This window comes from Pagrus pagrus (genome assembly GCF_965226575.1).
Source record: "Pagrus pagrus genome assembly, chromosome: 4".
Taxonomy (NCBI): domain Eukaryota; kingdom Metazoa; phylum Chordata; class Actinopteri; order Spariformes; family Sparidae; genus Pagrus; species Pagrus pagrus.
The window spans coordinates 27,928,770-27,951,210 of NC_140188.1; the positions used below are offsets into that span (position 1 = coordinate 27,928,770).

At 45.9% G+C, this 22,441-nt stretch overlaps 1 protein-coding gene across 3 annotated transcripts in view; it reads right to left on the reverse strand.

Moving 5' to 3' along the window:
* epha4l (eph receptor A4, like) overlaps nucleotides 1–22,166 on the reverse strand; it is a 56,158-nt gene extending 33,992 nt beyond the window's left edge. Inside the window, exons 1-3 of one of the 3 annotated variants that reach the window (XM_084350853.1) lie at nucleotides 21,906–22,166; nucleotides 20,243–20,310; nucleotides 17,118–17,781 (exon numbers count right to left, since the gene is read on the reverse strand). In XM_084350853.1, the coding sequence (XP_084206979.1) occupies nucleotides 17,118–17,781; nucleotides 20,243–20,310; nucleotides 21,906–22,002 (829 nt within the window). In that variant the 5' untranslated portion in view covers nucleotides 22,003–22,166. The remainder of the gene's footprint in view (nucleotides 1–17,117; nucleotides 17,782–20,242; nucleotides 20,311–21,905) is intronic. The other 2 variants (XM_084350852.1, XM_084350851.1) reach the window with 2 other exon arrangements.
* Between the last annotated feature and the right edge of the window lie 275 nt (nucleotides 22,167–22,441).

The following is a 22,441-nucleotide window of genomic DNA, read 5'->3' on the forward strand; positions in this document are numbered from 1 at the left end:
AGAAATCAAATCAGTGCCTATCCGCATACACCGCAGCGAGGAGGAAGCCCGTCCTCCAACAAAAACACACATTCCACCAACCGCTCGACATGCTCACACATACGCACAGAGGAGGAAATCCACAAACCCCCTAAAATGCTGGGAAAACCCTCTCCTGGAGTCGCAATAAAGCGAGGCTCTTTGCCCCGCAGCCGCTCTTCTCTTGCAGCTGGATTAGCGTAGCGTGGCGTTTACCGAGCCAGGCTAGCTGCTACCTGCTGAGCCTTTCTTTGCACGGTTCCCACTCAGTCAATCAGGGCTAAATCCCTGCCGCTTCACTCGCTAACGCTAAGCTAAGGGTCCCTTTGATTGTAGCCTGCAGGGGTGCGTGAAGCCTCCGTTTCTTTTCTTCAGAAAAGGGCGAGATTAGTCGGGAGGCGCTTTTTGTTATCTCTCTATCTTTGAAGCAATCTTTCAATGCCCAGTCACATCAGCAGAGACAGGGTGACACTGGGATTTTGCGGCTATTGTTTAAGAGGTTGTGACGGCTCCAGGTGACAAAACACAAAGTTGCTGTTAGGGTTTGTACATGTGCGCTGACCAGGAAAAGTGTCCAGAGTTGAGAGCAGGGTCAACCCGCTGTTTGTGACTGTGCCCCCTTGCTAAAAGCTGGAGAGAGAGTTAATTGAGTCCTATGCTTCACAGCCTTTGGGCCTGAGCCTCTTTTAAAGAGACACAGTGTAAGAGGCTACCTCAAACTGTGCACGGTTGATGAGTTTTTCGCTCATCAATTATTAAGCTGTCCCAGACTGACCCCAGAGCCCCCGCGGGCTGTCCCAGAATCCTTTGCTCAACTCCAAATCCCCGCTTGCCATAGACATGCTCTGGCATCTCAATCTGAGGTTGGGTACACTAAAAATGTGTTTGAATGTGTGACGTCAACATATGAGGGCTTGTTTATAGCAGCTACTGCCCCGCAGAAAGGAACAGTCGGGGGAAAAGAGAAGTCGATATCCAAGTTAAACTGGGGAATTTGCTTCCTATTAGGAGTGAGAGCGTGTGTGTGTGTGTGTGTGTGTGTGTGTGTGTGTGTGAGTGTAAAGGAAGAGACCGCAGTAGTGGGTGGTCCAAGAGACCGTGGCTTCAGAGAGGAATCTCCCTTAAGACTTGCTGGATTTATCACTGTCCTGGCCAGCCATGGCAAACCCACACGCAGACGCAAATACAGACACACATGAACACACATGTATTTAGTTTTTATGGGATCCTGAGCTGAGAAGCCCTCATCACATCCTCTCATACAGCTCTCAGAGTGTCTAACCCAATTTTTCCACACCATCTTTTTTACACTGTCTCTTTTTTCGCCCCGTCGCTCTCTAACTCGCCTATATATTTTTTTTCTCACTCCCGTTCGCCCTCTATCTCTCTCTCCCACTCTCCGAGGCTTTCTCTCGGCAGGCCTCCTTTCAGACAGAGAGGGGTTTGTCAGGTGCCAAATCCCTGAGCTGAGAGATCAAAGGCAGACAAAGAGACTGGTGACTTACTGTTCTATTCTGGAAAGGCAAAAAATGGAATCCCTCATAGACCGGGACATCGCATTCTTCCCCCCTTTTCTCCCCCAGCAGCTCTTTCACTCATTCAATCCTCCTCACTGGCTTTAGTCTTTTTTTCCCTTTTGTCAGTCTTTCCCCCGCCCCATCCCCATCCCTGTTGTCTCTAAGCTGAAGCACGTTTGGAGGAAAGGGGGCAACGAGGGTGGAGGGAGAGGGTTGTGGGAGTTAATGAGTAGTTTTGTCCGTGTGGTGGGGATTCTGCGGGCTGAATTGGTTGCACGGCGCGAGGGGAGGGGAAAACGGGCACCTCTGTTCAAGACAAAACCGTCGACGCAGCCATCTGCAAAAAAAATAGGAGTGCACAAAAGCTAATGATACAATGATAGCTACCCACACGCGAGCCAGCTGAAACCCGGATAAGTTTTCCTCTGAGTGGCAACAACCTACACACCGAGCTTTTGAGCAGCCACGGATGCTCCCTACACTGCAGCCAAATAAAACCACATCTACCCACACACCCACCCACTGCAGCCCACCTTGAGTAACCCGCACGCAAAGCCTGATAGGCAAGCTATTCTGCAGCCTACACAACAAAGTATCCAATACACTGGGGACTGAAAGCATGAGAGCAAACTTGCGCTACAATAGCCATCCAAAAGCCCCAGGAATATAACACCCAGCACACGGCTCACAATAACTGGGCCTGCCCAGGCAGAACAATTGCCTCTCTTATAATCAAAAAAGAGAATTAAGTTCAAACTCTAGCATTTTCCCTCCCTTTCAAGGCTGCACTTTATCTTCTTTGGGTGATGAAAACTCGGTCACTCTTTTTAAGTCACAACAGACAGTGAGCACTCTTCAGAGGAGCAGTCAGAGGCGTCCTCACAAAGCTGCTCTTTCAAAAAACCAAGCGATCAGCTTTCAAGACCCGAGGGCAAGGAAAGTCTCTCCTTCTCCTGCACCTTGAGGAGCCAGCGATCTCTATTCAACCTGCCTTTCTGGCATATCCGTCTGCCTTTGTGTCTCCTCTATCTCTTTTTTTGTTTTTTTTTTACCTTTTCTCCCTGTGGAAAGCAGTTTGTTGCTCAGGTGAGACTCCAGCTAGAAGGATTACTATTCCAAGAGTGCTTTGCGTATACCTGGGAGCTGGATTTAAAAAAAGAAACCTCTCAAAGTCTGGATGTATATCTTTGTCTATTCCCACTCAGATACGCATACAGACAATAAAAGACCATCAGCATCAATACACCTGAGCCACAGGCATATTAGCAGGGATAACTAGCTGCTGACCGTTAGCATCTGTCACTGGAACAGCAGGAGAGTGGAGCAGGTTAACTCATTAATTCTGTCACTGGGGGTTATTAATTACCTCCGGCCCTGACGCCGACATGCAGCCACACGGCCAGCGAAACCCATCAGTGTGATGGATGAGGGACACACGGCTACCGAAACTGATCACCATGATTGATGACACACACTCGTCGCACATCTTGACCTTGACCTACAGGGGAAAGGTCCCATACTAGTGGTACCATCCCTTGAAAATGCAAAAGCAAAAAGTCGGGTGGTGACATCTGGGTTGACACCCTTACTGGTGTTAATGAAGGCTAAGAACAAAAGCCAGCGAGGCTAACGATGTTAATAACACACAAGTCAACCTTGCTGACAATCACTGCAGCTTTGCTAACGGTGGCCAGTGCCAGGGGGTGCAAGAGTTGCCAGCAGTTTGTCTGTCAGGGCCGGATGATTTATAACTGTATTTTCAGCAGCACCAATCCATCACACAAGAGCCACCCACGACACTGCCCTAATTAAAATGTCTGTACCTGACACATAGGAGCACCAGCCAAAGGAGCAGACAAGCAAAACACATAGTAAAAAGGAAAATTACAACCAAAGTAGAGCCCGAGAGCAAAGAATGGTAATATTCAGTAAAATGTGAAACCCATCAAAATACTTTGGGGCAACGAAACTGTCTTTTTCACTAATTTCTTGTCATTTTGATTCAAATTCAAACCAGAGTGCTGCCTGAAATGTGCAAGTTTACAGCATTTTATGTGTAGAGGTTTGATTTTTTCTTCCATGTAGGTCATCACAGTGTATAAAACCTTTCTGAAACTGTTAACAGCGACTATCAAGGTTTCTGTCAATATACAGGCCTAACGAACCATTTCCTGCCCCAATTGAGAGCAAGAGTGCACTGAGGTGCCACCTATATTGTTACTGCTTGGATTGCATAACTGAAAAATTGAAATATTGTTTGGAGACTTCCTGTGGACGAAGGTCTCTGCATTCTTACTGACACGTAGGCATCAACTTCCTCCTGAATTCCTCTCGCCTGGCCTTAAGAAGGAATATTAGCACAATGGTTCTATCGCAAAAATCTAAAGTATTCCACCCACCCACCTCAGAATGGACGAGACCACTCCTTCATGGCTGAATGTAAGGAAAAGAACGAGATACTAAAAGAGAGGACGGAGAGGTAAGGCAGCAAACACATCCATCTTTGTTTGGTGAAACACTGTTTGACTTGGCTACGTTGGTTGGGGGCCACTCAGATTCCACTTTTGCTCCAATGCCAGGTCCACAAGGGTGGTACCGCCCAAAGCCGGGCAAGGCGCCAACTCACTAAGGACCTTTTGTGACCTAAGATTTGCACAGCAGGTGGGTAATGGACTATAATTCAAGGCAAACAAGACAGAGATATATACACACAAACAGAGGCTTACAAACCTCTGCACACCTGCATACTCTCAGGTATGCACAAAGCCCTTCAAAGGCCCTCTGGTCTACGCAGATGCACTTTGCAATACCACGCATGCATGAAAACACACACAAACACACCAAACAGGCTTTGTGTACGAAGGGTAAGCACGGGTACACCAGCAGAGCAGGGACGATGGGAGGTAAACAAACTCAGTCAAGGTATTGTCTTGGTCCAATTTCCCCGAGGTCTCCAGGGGCCCCGAGTCTCATGTTGGATTGTGTGTCCGCATGTGTGTGTATGAGCAGACAGTGTATCTTGCATGCTTTCCTGACATTGTTGCCGATGAAAAGAGCTGCATTTCAATTCAATTATGAAAAAAGGTGGCAGAGAGGTGGGAGTTCGGGGAGTATGCTAATGTTGTTGTGCGAGGGGACACTCACGTCGGCGCACACACCGCTAAACAATCGGGAGAGCCGAACTATTCTACTCACAGCGAGTCACAGAGAATGGGGCAGGAAAAGGGAGGATGTGTGAGGAGAACACACAAAAACACCCAACAAGAATAGATAGGGAGGAAGAGGAAGCCATCGGGAAGCAGTCTCAATGGGGCCTCATATCAAATTCTGTAAACAAGTGTAAACCACGTGTCGCGCTGTAGCACAAATACATAACAAATCACTGAAATGCCCCATAATGCAACACTTTGAATACAATAGTTTTGTGTTAATTGTACATTTATTCATGGTTGCATAGGTTATTGTGACATTGTGATATTCTGCATCATAATGTTGGGTTTACAGGTTTTTTGTTGTGGTAGATTTTTTTAAGCTTAATTGATGGTTGTCTGGTCATCATATTCACAATACACATTTAAAAAATAAAGTTATCAATATAATTTGTATAGATTCCCATCTAGGCTTTATTCTAATTTCACAAAATATTGTTAATAACACTTTAATAACACTAAATGTACACGGTGTGATTTTCATACTTAAATCCTGTTTGTTGCTGCAACCCAATTCCCATCAATTTCTTAATTCGAACCCACTTTAACACTGATTAGCTCTAACCAAGAGGAACTAATCAATATTATCAGAGCAACCAATTACACAATTCTTGTAACATTATTCTTACACATACAGTTGTGTGCATCAGTGCACGCATTGCTGATCCCATGTTGCCCTTACCTAATTACAGTTTGTTCACTTAATTACAGTTAATGATACTGGGGACTGCAGTGTGGGTGCCCAGTGTGGGTTAATCAATAATTATTGAAAACTGAGAGACAAGTGGAGTAAATTTAGGTTTTTAATAACTTAATAATTCATCACTCCGTTTATTATCCACCTCTAAAACGCCTCTTAATGTTTCCACCCTTTCCCACCGTGTGTGACCTCAGGTGACAACAATGGTACCAGAAAATGTCTGTATGGTTAGAGTATGATGTCATTACCACAAAGCTGTATCACATATACCTGAGTGAAAATGAACCTTTACTTCCATATCAAGTTGTCTGGTATCAAAATCAATATAGAAACAAAAAGGATAACAATCGCCTACAGTTGGGGATTTTTTAAAAGACAAACAACCCAAAATGAAAATCAGAGATTGTGTGTTATTTTATGCTCAGCATAAAGAACACAGAGGACAGACTGATCATGCCTAATGCCTGATGTACCTAATAACTACACAGAACACCTTCAAAATGCACTGAGCACAGTGATTTTTACCTTTAAAGTCTCTGTCAAAGTGAGTTTTAATGGATTTTACTGCATCCCTAAGGTGAACGGAATAAAAAAAAAGCAAAGCACTTTCAAACGCACCACAAATACTCAAATTGAACACACGTGTCAACACTTAAGTTTGCAGAAACCTGCGTACAAAAACTTTAATTACCAAGGTGCCTGCGGTCTCGGGGGCAAGTTTAACATCAACCTTGTCGGTTTCTCAGAAGCAGCTCCGTGGGTTATGAGGAGGGGTTGGGGAGGGTCAACGTATGAGTGAAAAGGAAGGTATTTTTAGGTTGTTTGTTTAGGTAATCTACTTGTAGCTCCCAGACGACAGCCTGTCTGGGGCCTCAAAGCACCTTCTATTGTGCATGTGTGTGTGCGTGAGGGGTGTGTGTCCCTGAGAGTCCCTGTGCACACCATCGTGTCGCTGCAGTGTGTGCGTGAAGACATGCAGTTATAGGCACTGTGTGTGTGTGCGCGCGTTCAGTCAGGGTACATAAAAACTTTCCTGGGTCACTAGCTCCTCAACAGCTCATGTCAGCCCAATGACGGTCTGCTGGTCTCCACTGTGGCTGTCACTGCTTTAACCTTTGACCTCTCCTGGTGTCACTCAGGCCTCACTCTCTCCAGACCACTTTCCCCTTCTCTCTCTCTCTCTCTCTCTCTCTCAAAACAGCATCGAGGTCACTGCTGTCGTGGAAGTGATACCCCTTCCACTTGAAACTGTGTCGGCTCCTGTTCGCATGGTATGGCTTTGCATGATGTGTGTGTGCATTCCTAAGTTAATAGCATATATGTGTGTGTCCACAAACTTTGCCATAGGGTGTATATATATGTGTTGCCCTCCCTAACCCCAGGCTAGTTGAACCTGGCCTTGCAGGGGGCCTGCAGGGTGTGTAACAGGAGCCGGGGGTTAATGGCCGCTGCTTAGACAGGGTTACTCTGCTAATGTGTAACGTTTTAGCCGTTAGCTTTGATGTGAGGACAGACACACAGGCTCGGCGATGATGGGAGGAGGCAAACAAAAGGGCCGTGAGATTCAAATGCACAGCAGGCTTTGAAGTAAGTGTGTGGGCACCGCTGGAAGGAGGCCAGCGTCGAGTTTCTGGGTTATGTTTTGTATTTCTTGGACTCCTCGCCTTTTTTCGCTTCAAGTATGTCTGCTGCTCTCTTCCTGCCTTCGCTGTTATCTTACCTTATCTTTATGGTTTCTTTCCCCACTTAGGGTGATGCTCCATACTTGGCAGCACCCAGTGCCCTGCAGATCTGCCAAAAATGTGCTCATGACTTTCTTTATTCTCTTGCTTAACGCTGCCAATAGTGTATCTTTACACATCAAACACAAAGGATCTTTATCACAACCAACAGATAGCTCTATTTGTCATTTTAAAGGTCAGTTCTGTAGACTGTAGTCCCTTTACTCTGGATATTGTGCTATCAACAGCTTTCATAGGTGCTATTCCTTCAGTAGAAAGTGGTTCTAATGAAAATAGTTCAAAGTCAAGTGAAACAACCCTACAATACACACAGGTAGTGATATTTACCATAATATCAACTGCAACGGTAGAGGTCGTGACACGACCGCACTAGGCTTGTTCAAAGAGCGATCAGCGTCTGTACCCATAACCCCCCACTTCACCTTTCACATCCCTAGCCGTTTATCAGGCTCACTAGACAGCAGTCAATTCATCTTCCTCTCTCCTTTACTCTATACACACACTCCCTCCATCGCACACATTCACGCTCTACTTAGATATCTACGTGCCTCCATTTCACTTCCTTTTCTCTCAATCTCAATCCTATCTGTCTTCCTCTGTTTTCTCTCCCCTCTTCTTTCTTTCTTCTTCCCCTCACATTCCTCCGTGGTGTGAGCCTTCAATGGATCGCGTCTTTTTTATTCCTCCTCTCCTCCCAGCAGTGTTTGACAGCTCGCTGCGGATCAGGGGGGATCAAGGTTTCTAATCCCAGAGACGTGCCCTAGCATGGACACACCTCTGCCTTTGGCTGGAGATCTGCAGCTTGGGATCCCTGGTGCTGCAGGACCTCCACATCCCCAAATTAGATTTCAGCTCTCCCACAGAGAGGTTACACCTCACAGGCAACCCCATGAAGGGTTTGGTACACATGTAGTTTGGATGCCCGTATGCATGCACATGTATTCGCAGCTGGAGGTCAGCCGACTGATCTCAAAGTTCTGGAGACCACGTATGTGTGTGAGTGTTTATGCCGAGCATAAATATATATAATATAAATATTTCTTTCATGGGACTAGTTGAGCATTTTGGGGTATGAGCTGTTTTTTGCCCTGAGTGACATGAAATGTTTGATACTACTCTCATGTCTCTATGCTATTTATGAAGCTAGAATCAGCGGCTGGTTAGCTAAGCTTAGTATTAACGCTGCAAACAAGGGGTGCCAGCTAGCCTGGCTCTATCCAAAGGTAACAAAATCTGCCTACCAGCACCTCAAACGTTAACAGTAATCAACTCGTTATATTTCATTACTTTGACTCATCAAAAGCTGAAGCGTGAAAACTGCATTACCCTAGTTGTTTCCTGTGTGTCCCGCACTGTTGGCACTATTTGGCCCTTGCTGGCGACTTTTTGGCCAGCTGAGCAATCTGTGAGAGAAATCGCTCTGATTGGCTTTTCAGCTAGAGAGAAATGGAAGAAGAAAGGGAAAGCCAATTGATCCTGTCAGTGCTGGCCATGATTTCACCCATGTGGTGTGTTTTCTTCTTATTTCGGCAAGGGACATTTGCAATATTTTTATTGGACATATTCTCAATGAGACTATGTCTGTTCCTAAACAGTAGTGTGAAAATGATACACAACAATGGTTTGTATATCTCCAGACCTGAGTCTTCCAGTTTTTGAATGACAAATACACACTACTGCTACCTGTTGGCATGGAGAGTTATTTCCTCTCATGCAGGCGCAGATCTTACAAGCTAGCTGCTTACTGGATGTAGTCTTTGCGGCATGTTCAAGTCTAGCTTTTTGGCGAAGACGAAGGTGTCGCGAGGCAACGGTCAGCCTTTGTCGCCGCTAGATCTTTGTTGTCGGTGTGATGTCTCATCGAGAAGAAGCCGTTCAGAGTAACAGTCGGCGCACAAGCAAATTTGGAACACTTCGTTGTTGCAACACAGCAGTGTGCCGCAGTTGTAGGATTAATTCAAGATTGACCCAGAAACTCATTTAAACTGCTGAATTCTACAAAGCAAAAACTTTAGCTTTAGTTCACCATTAGCGACACAAGCAACAGAATTTGAAGCTCTGTGATTGGATCTTTTTGACCTAAATGCACCTTTGAAGTCCCGATTTTAGACTTCTCTTCTCATGATCTTATGTAAACAGGCTTGTACCTTCAACTGTTAATCAACGAATCAGCTGTTTTCTAAGGCAGCTGCTCATTGTCTGTGGTGATGATTCAAGCCTTGGAAATGCTCCAGACTCATCTAATATTGTCCACGTAGGACTAACCAAAATGCCTCCTCCCACTTCACAACTGTATTGCACGGACAGATGTCCTCGCAACAACCTGTCTGTACTCCTCATTCTTCCTACGTAAAAATCACACATACTGCGTGTGTGCCTGCGTGTGTGTGTGTGCGTGTGTGTGTGTATGTGTGTGTGTGTATGTGTTTTTTCCAGGGAGAATGAGCCAGTGTGCCATTTCCTCCACCACCGTGATTATAAAAGGGGGATCTTAGCTCATTAAAATGGGCACTGTGTCCAGTCTCAGGGCACATCAGATTACAGAGCGGCCCTTTATTGCAAGGCTTTTTGTCATAACCCCTAACTGATTGCCACGGAGCAGCCTTTGATTTGGCCACTGAACTCTGCGCCCCCTGAGAAAAAGGACGATGACGAAGGAGAAGAAAAGACCACCTACTATCGGCTCGGCAGGATGGAGGGAGCTTAAGATAGAAATCAGCGGGAGAAAGAGAGAGGGAGAGACATAACATTTTCAAGGTGTTTGCAATCAGCGTCCCATTGTCACCTCGTGAGGGAGAGTTGGCCGTCCATGTGAAGAGCTGCAGGCCTGCTTTGTCTCCGGGCTTAGATCGCGCAACCCGATTGGAACGTTAATAGAAGTTTATGATACAGCATGTGATACGGCTGCTGCGACAGATGCACAGAATAAATATCGGACAGATAATGGTCGGGACACACACACACTCGGTCTGTCTAAACACACACACCACCCAGTCCTCGCGATCAGTAACACATTGCTCCAGATCAAAGGGATTTCCGTGCAATGGTGAACCGACGGATGAAGTGTAGAAAAAGCACGGTTGCCAGACTGGAACTAAATCTCTTTCCACTTCACTTCCCCCCGTGTTTTTTGTCTCTTTCTCTCTCTCTCTCTCTCTCTCTCTCTCTCTATACCTCCCTCCCTGCCTCCTCATCTCCATCTCCTCCGCTCTCCTTGGCGAGAGAGGTCTGTTCTCCCTCTCCTCTCTCTTCTGCACAAAGACGGTGGCAGAGGCCCTCTTTCTCTTTCATAACCTCCCTCTCTCTCTGAAACAATCCACCCATGCCCACTTGATCGCTGTCCACTTCTCCCTCTATCCGTCTTTCTCTGCCTATACATCCGTCCATCTCCCTTTACAGACTCTGCCCCCTTCTCTCCGTCTCTCAGCTGAGGGAGAAGACAGGGTTTTGGAGGAAAAGGGGGAAGAAAAAAAATTAAAGTGAGCGACGGAGAAAGACAGGGGGCAAGAGAGCAAGAGGGAGAGTGTGCAGGAGTGCAGCAGAAAATGGAGGGAGAAGAAGGGAAACAGCCGGAGGAATGGGGGAACGGCAGGGACGGATAGAGGGAGAGGGGGGTGAAAGGACTGCAGGGTTGTGTTGGTAGAGAGCTGGGGTATTGATTCAGGGCCTTTTGACATGCTAATTTGCTTGCTGACTGCTTTAATCGCTCCCTCTTCCCATCGCAGGCTTCAAAGAGAGGATGCTTTTCAAAAGGATGTGAGAGGAGAGGAGAGGAGAGGAGAGCAGAGGAGAGGAGAGGAGAGGAGAAATGTTATCATCCTTTTAAACCCCTTCTTGACACTTCCACAGCTATATGTTCCTGATGCCACCTGACAGCCATGTTAGTAGCACTATAACAACATCCATTTTAACAGATGATGTAGTGTCCTTACTCGACATTACCGATTAATAACGGACTGTTAATTATTCAATTTGCACTAATCTGGTAATAAAAAGTAGGTAATCCTCGCTGTCCGAGGAAAACCTCACACCTCCAATTGTTGTAGTTTTACCTCTTTTGGATAAAGCAGCTGAGTGTTCCTTTTTGGGTTGAAAAGTCATTTTAAACTGAATGTCTTTAATAGCAGACATGTTGGAGATACATCATGTGACAGTATATTAAATTATTCTTTTCTAACAGAGTTTAACAATAGGAAACAGAACAACCTAATTTCACAGATTCCATCTTTAATTTAACTTATTTTCTTCATGATGAGGGAAAAGAGTAAAATAGCATTTTTCTGGAGCTGTCTCACCATTTCTCCATCATTTTTTTGTTTTTAATTTCCAGTCCAGTAGCTGCTTCATTTCCACTGTGCGCTGCACTGCAGGACAACAGCGTTCATATAGAGCAAAATCTAAAAAAACGTATGCATTTTCCGAGCATAGTGTTATTTTTGAGTATGCATCATTAAGTAATTTTTTCTAATTAAACAACATAATTAAAAGCTGCTGTGTTAAAATAGGGCTGGCACACAGCTTGATTTTTCTTCTCATTTTGAGGCCATCTTTTATAATGCCGATTTATTCCAGATAATTCACAATGTGTATAAGCTCATTTCAACAACTTAAAGGGCAAGTGCAATGATCCTACACCACTGAACACCGCCGTCAAATAAGAAAAGCTAAACATGGCACTATGACAAACACATGTGCTGGAGCCATTCAGCATCCTATTTGCTTTACACAGTGGCAGTTTGTCAAAGAGTTTTCCTCTCTAGATATTATTTTATCTCCAGATATTATTTTGTCTCATATCCAGCACTGGAATCTTGTTTCCCACAAAGGCTGGAATAGTTCTGCTTATTTCTAATGAAGTTTGACGAGCCTCTGGCATTTTCTTGAAGCCAGTGTCAGTTCCTTGAAATCACACAAAATAAAGCACATAGCTCCAGAAAATTCCTAAAAGGAACTTGATTCTCAAAGGGAAAAATGAGCTATTAAAACTCAGTAGGGGATAAATGAGTTAAAGATGGGTACTCGTGGCAGCATATCCCCGCACAGTGCAGTGTAGCTGACACTGTGGGAGCACTATAGCCATCAGCCCCGGGTCATGCTCGATCGCCGGTGGCTTCCTGCCCTGAACAGGGCACCGCAAGGGGAAAGAGAGACGGGTGATGAGTGTTGAGAACTGCAAAGGGAACAAACACTGAGGCAGGACGGCAGCCCAGGCAGGAAAAACATTTCAGCACCTCAGCTAATGACGGCTGAATTACCACTCCCCCCCACCCCCTTCATCTCCCTCCTCCACCCAGTTAGGGGTAGGGGGGTGGCAAGAGGACTTTATTCATCATGTTAGGAGCTCAAGAAGAAGAACAGCATAAATGTGTATATATAACAAAGCAATTATTTCAGCAGGAAGGGGAGGGTGGCAGAGTTTTGCTCATGAGACATTTTGTCCTCTCTTTCTGTATCCGTTGTTCTTTCCTGCTCTCCGTTGGTAATAGATTCCTCGTCTCTATTCAGCAGCACAAAATGAGCCTCTCTGGTGGCACTGAGAGTGATGAGTACATTCACCTCCATTCTGCTGCGCTCTGCTCAGCTCTGAGAGTGTGTCTGTGTGTGCTAACAGACTAAAGCTTGTGTGAGTGTGTGTGCTATACATATTTATGAATGTGTCAGCGTACTTGAGAGTATTACTTAACATGCCCTTTTTTACACGTGTGTGTATGTGCCTGGGTTTTTGTATGAGCATGCATGCACGGCTGTACACATGGGCGCGTACATTTACTTATTGGTTAATGTCACCTAAGACATCCTTCCCTGCATGTGTCTGGTTTTTCATTATTTAGGTCCGTGTGCACACTCACACACTTGCGAGTGTGTGCACCTGAATGTGTGTTTGTGGTAACAACGAGGGGTGATGATGTTCTGTGCGCTGCCTCCCTCCCAACAGTGAAGGTAATCTCATTATTCAGCCCACTTCCTGCTGCTGCCACCAGAGACAGGCTGACGAACACTAACCACCTCGACGGCCGGAGCAGAGAGAAGGAGGAAAAAAAGAGAGCAGGATAAAAAAGACAGTGTGAACGGGTGAAAATTGCTAACAGAAACTTGGCAGAAAAATGTGGGGAGATAAAAGAGACATATGAAAAGAGATAGAGGCTCAAGAAGAGCTGTTGAAGCAACAGGAAATTTGAAGAGACAGAAGACATGGACAGAAAAAACAAGAAGAAGAAGAAGACGCAAACACTAAATTTGTGTCTTTTCAGAAAAGAGGAAAGAAGAGGAGGAAAATAGCAAAGGGAGAGGAAGAGCAAGGGACCGAGTCTGTATTTAAAGCCATCAGGGACCAGCGGGCTAAATAGAATTACGTGGTGAATTTAGAATGATGCTCCCAAGCGCATATTTAACACTGTCAACAGAGGGAGAGAGAGAAAGGAGGACCCAGATACACACACACACAATGAGTGGAGCAGGGTAGAGAAACTTCATCCCTAAAACCTCTTAATCCAATATGAATGAGAGTCTCCAGCTCAGCGAAGACTGCTGGGAATAGAGAGGGTGGAGGGGGGTCTCAGGTGAGGAAAATGCTTCGATCACACACTGCCATCACAATCGGGTAGTAAGCTGCAATCCACACACACGAAAAAAGAGGTTTCTAGGTACAATAACATGATATAAATTAAAAGTGATTTGTAGATTTACTGGTGTGCATGTGTGTGTGTGTGTGTGTGTGTGTGTTAGTGCGTGTTGACTGATGGTGAGGATAGGCTGTTGGGTGATGGTTATCAGCTCAACCATGAACTAGCATTCTGCAGTGTCAGAAAGTGTCTGTCACCTTCACGCCTCAACCAAGCTTTATCCTCAATAAACACACGAATGCCAACAACTACAACTTGAAAGGAAAAACACACACACACAACTTGATAAATTTCCTGACACACACTGTTGCTCTGCATAGGCACAATGGCTGCCAGAGCACACGGCGCTCAAATGTTCCTCACACTCGACAACCAAAAAACTGTGAAGGTAATTATCATTTCCCCATAATGACATACGAAGTTCTCACTAATCTCTCCCACCCACCCCTCCAACGGTAGGAACCCCCTCACCAGATGAGGAGCGAGGGGACTCTGACCCCCACCCTTCATGTGTGTGGGGGGAGGTGGTTAACAGGGAAAGGGATCCCAAATGCAAACAGACAGAGCCCCCTCTTCTTAGATCAGGGGGCCCCTTGGCCCTCAGTGCCCTCGTAGCCCCTCTCGCCTGGGCCCAGGGTGTACACCCTGGCCACCCTTGGCCTACCTCGAGCACACACACCCCCACCACAGCTGTCAAATCCCTGACGTCTTAATCAATCCTGGATCCACAACGCTGTCAGACACAGCAGTAAGATGGATGCAGAAGGGGATGACCCCTGACCTCTGCCAGGGGTGGAGAATACAACTCCTACATGCCCCATCAGCCCCCCCACCTCTACCTCTTTCTCCCCCCAAACATTGCCAGCCTCAGTCGGCTCCACTGCTGCCCCAAACAATGATGGAGGAGAGCCCATTCATCGCAGGCTGGGAACCAGGGGCCAAGGTGCCCTTGTAACCCTGCACGAACACAAGACAAGCACAGACACACAAGGATGCAAACACACACACTTGCACGCACACAATTGGGCTTATGTGCACCATAGAAAACCTTTAAAAAGAATGGTTTCAGACCAAATTAAGAACAACGTGTGAGCATAGTTTGACATATCTTCATAAACTTTTTAAATATATTGACGATATATATAGAATATATATGGAAGAAATATTCAAACACACGCAAAAACCTTACCTAAGAACTCTCCCTTGATATCCACCCTCCCTCCCCCAAAACTGGCTCCTGTAGAAGTCCCTTGGTCAACATCTCCCATAGAGTCTGTCACATTGGAGAATATTAACTAGCTCATCAGTGCAACTGAAGACTGGCAGTGGCCAGCACCTTTTAACCCTTTAGTCACTGGAGCTGACCCACACTGTCACCCCAGTATCCACGAGCATCAAACACAAAGCATGTTCTCCAGTTCCCAATTCAAAGGGAATTGTTAAGAAACTTCTCGAACACTGTATGAAAGCTAAAAGTGAACAGAGTGGATGTATTGGCACTGTAAAGTCAAACAAACTCCGGCAGATGCAGTGATATGTGAACTAAATGGATATATTGGCTTGAAAAGCAATCCTGCCAGCTCACAGGCTGGCAGACACTACGAGACTGCATTAGTCATATAAAATCAAGCTTTCCAAATCCTTTGTTGCCTTCTTTGGAGAGTAACAGCTATTTATCTCGACTGAAATTAAAGAGGAGCGATAAGAAGTATATATCAATGGTGCAAGGAAATGAGAGACATGATACACAGTATGAGATCAGGGTTCTCATTCTGATTTGAAATAAGAGAGGTTATTACAGTAAATAGCATGATAGAAAGCCAATCCAGGAGAGATTTACCTAAAGTCTGTAACTAACTACTTTCTGGTCTCCTTCCCTCAACCCTCCGTCTCTCTCTCCTTCTTTGAAGCCAACCCTGGGGACAGAAACCTGGCCGGAGCCATCTGAACCCAGCGGCAGGGGAGATGGGCAACAATCCAAGAGAATTCTTACAGCTCAGATGATACTTTGTTGGACAAATACACAAGCAAATACACACACAAACCCATCTGTGGCTACTTGTGCCCCTTTGCCTCCCCACCCCCTAGCAGCCAGTGGCACCCCTAAATCACCAGACCTGCTTGTCATGCAATTAGTCCTTTAAGATAAAGGCTCCCTCATAAATTAGGAGAGGTGTATTGGTCCGTCCCCCTGTTAATCACCCGTGCCCACCCTCTGACCCCTCACTGCTGTGGCTCACTGCTTTTTGTGTGTGATGGTGGTGGATGGCTGGTGGGGTACACCAATAAACCATCGTGACAGAATTGGCATCCGCTTGTCTGGCCAGCTGACAACTGCGCTTTGGCTTGGCAAAATGCTGCATGTGATCAACAAAGTAGCTGCTGAATACAGCTAGATGCTATCCACAATTCACTGCTGCATACCATAAAGTAAAATCTACTGACTGCAATGACAGAAGCAAGTCAAATTAGGGTAGAGTCCATCAATAACACCATTTATCATAACAGCCTGAGCTCATCTATTGGCATGTTTTTTCTACATAGGCTATCTGGGCAATGTTTTGAATTCACCAACATGCTGAAGGCTCTATAACACTCCTGATTTAAAAAAATGTGGAAGGCAGCGCTCTGCACTGACCTTAAAACCTCATCAAACAGTCTGATATAGGATCACAGTGAGCTGAGACGAGAATAATCGTCTACGAAGGTCTATTCCCCCCTACCAAATAGCACCATTTCAACCCCATCTCACAGCTGTGTGTTTTCACTCTTCTGATACCTGCTTGGAATGATAAACTCTTTCCCTCTCCTTCCCTTCCTCTAAAGCTGTCTATCTCTTATTCCCTGCTTCGGGCTCCATTGGGAATAAGAGAAAGTGCAGGTGGGGGTGAAAGACACAGCAGTAGAGCAAACCAGTTGGAGCCCTACCCTCCTCTCCCAGTGTCACCAATTCTCCTGGGATGCATCCCATTGCACAACACCTCCCAGTGGGCCTGCTAATTACTCCATTTACAATCATCATTGCTTCTATCACCCAAGCAGGCACTGGAACGAAGACTACGGAGAGCGGTAGAGGGAGGGGGAAAAAACATATCCAACAGAGTGTGAGGTGAGGTGGGTGAATCGAGAGAGGAGAGGGAAGGACAAAGAGAACAAAACATGGGGGATAAAGACAAAGAGACAGAGCAAGAGGGCTGGGAGAAATTAAAAAATGTACGATACTGAGGCTGGCCAGGTTCGAAGGGAAAAAGTGGTTTATAAATATAGAAACAGTCAGCCCCAAGAAACAAGAAAAGTCAGTCCTTTACCTTGACATTCTGCATTGCGCTCCTCGTATCCAGGGTTACACAGGCAATTCCCAATTGGCACCAGCCACTCTCCGTCAGCCCCGCAGTACATCTTAGGAACCTCCTTCTCCTCTGAATTATCCACACATGAGCCACGAACCTCCACAAGTGAGGAGGTATCGGCTCCAGTGATGGTATCGGGAAACTGGGCCAAGTTACGCACAGCCAAAGGACATTTCTTGTAGAAGACCCTGACGGACACAAGCGCAATGCATGCTCCAACATCCTGGAAGGCCAAATAGAAGCCCTTCCGGGTCAAGGCGCCCACATCCCGGACCTCTGTGTTCAGCTTCATGATGCGATCGCCGATGTCCACCTGAGTGAAGCTCTCGTCTGCTGCAATGGTATCAATCTTGCCAAACTGGTTTTCACGGATGTAGCGCTCCTTGTCGTTGTTGGACTCGTAGTAGTAAAGATTGAAGGTTTCCTTGCAGGTTCCCATGACCCCGGGGAGGCTGTTGCAGTCTCGGAGGGTGAACTTGATCTCTATGTAGACGCGCTGGGCACCGCCTCGGGGGATCCAGTCAGTGCGGAGCCAGTTGTTCTGGTTTGGCTCCATGACGTTACACACCTGGTACGTCCGGATGGGAATGTTCTTTTCATCCATAATGCTCACTTCCTCCCACTGGGGAAAGGACACAACATCAATAACGTTACAAGGATAAACCTCTGAGCTGCAATCTGCAAAAGAATTCTCTCTGTTGAATTCCAAACCATAGATAAAGAGCAGCAGAAAGATACCTAACGTTGTCAGGCACACTTGTTAAAGGTTAACAACTTCAGAGAAATATCAACTAAATGCTCTGCTACTTAAAATTGCCTATGTAAGTACCACACATGACTGAGAGCCTAAGCCACGAAGGAGAGATACTGTGCAAAAGAGCATGCGAGAAAGATTAGTCAATATTTGAGTCTCAGCAGAGCAATTAATTGATGGCTAAACTTAATGCATATTTTATGAATGGCACCTAATAGACTTGTTAGTTCCTAATATAGAATCATAAAGATATTAATATTCATGGCTTCTCCTCGAGTGCGAGAAAGGAAATTTGTAATTAGTTCTATGCCTCAGTAATGCCTACAGTTCAATTACTTGGGGAATGGTATACAAAATCCTCTTCACACACACACACACACACACACACACTGAGAGACCTGTATCTTGAAAGAAAGAAAACGGGATTATGTGAATGCAAAAACTAAAGGTCTCTGAATCAAAGCTAATGATCTAATGTGTGCCTGCTTTACATCAGCATACATAATGGGGACTGCGAGGCAGACGCACACATGTTCACTGCTGTTGTTAGTACGAACTCGCAGGAGAGAGGGGGAGACACCGACGTGGGGCACACGGATTACGTTATCCAGCACGGCCTGGCTTATTTTTGCCGGGAGGGAATGTTTGTTTTACTTATGATAAAGTTCCCCTCTCCACAGATCACTGTTGAGCAAATACGAGCATGTCTTGAGAGGCTCAAAGCGGTGGGTTCCCTTAAGTTTTTCACCGTGTGTTTTAAAAAGAGTCTTTGACTGAGCTGGGCTGTAAACAAGAGCAGACAGGCCTTTGGCTGCCTAGTTTCAAACATTTAGAAAACGGTGCAAAAAAAAGTCAGAATAGGACAGTGGAAGACATGGGTTATGCTCCAGATTTGATTTGACGCCTTATCATATACAATCTGGTTTAAAGCCTTATATCCCCGGAGGAGGTCGGGATAATGCTAAACATGGCTGCGGCTGTATGATTTGAGAAAATGTCTATCATTCCCTGCTGTTCCATTCCACTCTGCTCGCTTCCCTCAGCCCCCCTTTTGTTGTGGAAATCAAGCGGCGCTGAGATAAGGCCGCACCTTTCCCCGATAGCAGGGAAGAGGGAGAATAAGGCCAATTGGTCGTAATGAGGGGGTGAATGCAGGCTTGCTGGGGCTGCCAGGACCCTGTCAATCACTTGTTTGTGATAAAATGGTCGAGGGGAGGACCTGAGTGCATAACCGGCCAAGTTCATTGAGAAAGGCTGACGGGTAGAGCCTGCAACAACTGCACGAGGTGAAATTCTGTTCCCCTGGGTTCATGTTCATTAGTTGACATGACTGTTGCTAATTTGCATTAATTTTCATAAAACACGAAAAGGCTCACTTGTGTATTTCTGCCATTAGAGCAGATAGAAGAATACCTTCTGAATGAGAAGTACTATTATTTGTTTAACGTGAAGAAATATTTATTTGAGTAAATTTGAGCCATTTCTATATGATCACATTCAGACTTGGTTAAGGCATGGTATGTGCCTACCATCTTCCAAACCACCTAATGCCCATGACACACCGTGGCCACTGTAGGCCCGACTGCAGCCCCCATTCTTTCTCTTATCAGAGCCACAGTAGATTTCCCAATTAAACCTAGGGACCACGCATTCGGTCGACCCTATTCCCCCTTGTTTTATAGCAAGATCTAGTCGTCCTGCGGCAAGAGCTGAACCCCACTGCACTTTCCCCCTTATTCATCCATTCCAGAGGACCCTCTCTCAGCTGCCAAGTTCCTCTCTCTCCCTCTCCCCGACTCAATGGTGGAAAGGGATATAAAGTTTCTCCACAAAGACCGATTCAATCCACCGTCTATTCAGGAAACCTGACGCCCGCTGCAGTATCGGCCCCTGCATCTGACCATTACAGAGTGGTTAGAGAGAAGGGAAGCGAGGAGAAAGGGGAGCAGGGGCAGGGGTTGAGGGGGGTGCCTATAGACCGGTGCTTCTCAAAGTGGATTCCGGGGACCCCATGGGGCCCTGGAGGGAGCTCCAGAGGGTCTCTGTACAACATTCAAACGTACCCGTGTTTTAGTGTAAGATACTGGAAATGAAGGCTTGAGCCTCACCCTGATCTTAATATCCCTACAGTGCAGACAGCTGCACAATAAATCATCTACAAAGATATTCCCATAAAGGGCTCACCAGGACAGGATCTTATCAAAGAGGGCTGTGTATCTATTTGGCGGTCCACTCCAGAGCTCCTGCCAATAATGGATATTATCTCTCCATTTTTGCTCAATAGGAGACCATGCGTCCTAACAAGGGGACACTTCTTTGCAGTACTTACCCCTCCTTCTGTCGGGTTGGCGACCCATCCCAGCTCCCCCTGTACGGATCTGGAGTCCAATAACGTGACTGGAAAACAAGAATAGGAGAAGTGAGCATGTAGTCTCAGTCCGTCCATACAACATCAGCATTGGCATGTATAATCCACTTGAAGAAAATGGGTTCCTTTTCCCCCAACCCAAAAAAACGGTCTTAATGAATTATTGTGACATTAGAAAAATATCCTCGTGATGAAAAACGGGAGGCCAACGCGTCTCACCAATGATAAACTCGTAATTGTCTTGTTGTGCGTATTTCCCAAAGTCTTTTTGATTGATTTTCGTTAACAACGAGGTTTTTTACAAATGACAAATGTATTCCCCCTGTGTCTTTGGAATAATTGTTTTTTTTCGTTTTGCTCAGCATCGTCTTTACGCGTGTTTGATGTGATCTGAATCAATTAGAGAGCCGTCTGCATAAACTTGGTCGCTGAAGAACAAAACGCATTTTAAATGTCCCTACCAGACAGACAGGCTGTAATATCAAACATTTTCTCGGGGAAAAGTCAAAGAAGTTACCTGGAGAGTCATTAATTTAAAGAATATGTTCGACTGAATTAAATGGCACGGAGGCGTCTCTATTTTTAGGGTTGTTTTGCACTCGTGCCATAAAAAAAAACGCTTATTCAACTGCTCGGTATCAATAAATAAATACGCCCGTTATGCAAGTCCACGCTATAAATTATTAGTTACAAAAAAAGACTGATCCACTTTAAATGTTAAATATTTGTTTCATATTTAACTTCAGCCCGTGAGGCGTCATGTGTGTCAAACAGCGTTTCTCAGCCGAACAGGGCAGAAACAGACATCAGACCGCAAGACACAGACTGGATCCATCTGATGAGGTTGTTTTAAATAAAATAAATAACTTCTTTCATTAGTGTTGCCACTGGAAAGTAGGCTATAACCTGTATCGGGCCTAACATTTGGAAACTGGATACGGTGCGCCCCGGGACGCTGCGCAGGGACCTCCAGTCCCGAAACCGTCTTGTTTTATGAAGGACAACCCGTGGCTCGAAACATGTTGCAGTTTAATGTTTGCTCGCTTCAGTGTGTGTAATTTCACTTTTAGAATTGGGTTTCCCGTCATCCCTATCCATCACCTTCCACCAAAACACACAGTGACAGCAGAGGCGATCACTGTGAACAATTGTGAAATTGATAAAGAGCTGCTGGCTGGTCACATTTGCGAGTTTCCCACTGACTCGCAAATGTACTTCAGTTCTGTTCTACGGGACGTTTCGGCAGAAGCAGAATTATAATGTCTTTTGCGCTGAGATATGCATGACCTTTTCTCTCCTAACAGAGAGATCAGCACGTATCGGGGCTACAAGTATTCCTGATCGCAGGCTCTCGGCAGCGGGCACGATCCAAGCCCGAGCCGAGAGCAACACAGCCAATGCGCATTTGGACAGGCACTTCTCATTCCAGTTCCGTTCACACAAAACCCCGCAAAAGTCACTGCGTGAAGGTGTTTTCGCTGTTTTCCAGCATTAAACTCATCGCGGCTCCGCGCACTCGCAACAAGGGGCCACGAAGTGAGGCTCCGCTGCGCAAACACACACAGACACGGAGCGGGGATGAAGTCAGAAGTCCACGGCAGTTATTTTCTCCCAACAACCTTACCTTCATTTGGGGGGTATATCCGTGACGGCGAAACAAGTGAAGAAATCCCAAAAACAAGAAAACTGGCCGTGAACAAAATCCCTGCCATGAGTGCCATTTGTGTCGTTGTTCCGTTTTTCTCTCCTCTTTTTCTTTCGTTGCTCTTCTCTCAGGTCCTGCTCTCTCTCTCTCTCTCTCTCTCTCTCTCTCTCACTCACTCACTCACACTCACTCCCTCTCTCTCCCTCTCTCTCTCTCTCCCAGTGGAATATGGATTTGAAGCGGACAGGGGAGAGAGACGCAGCGAGCGCACCACAGCCAGGAGGCGGGTCTACTCTGTGCGCTCTGACGCGGACCCCGTCAATCCATATAGGAAACGTTGTGGAGGGAGGGGGGGCAAATAATCATTAACTACCCCCCCTGCACACCCCCAGACAACTCACTCTCTCATTTATCAGTGGACTGTATCGTCAGAGACCCGACGAGTTTGTAAAGTGTGATGTGGCATTTCTCCACGACATTTTGCCATGTGGGTACAGAGGTGATGTAAAACTCAC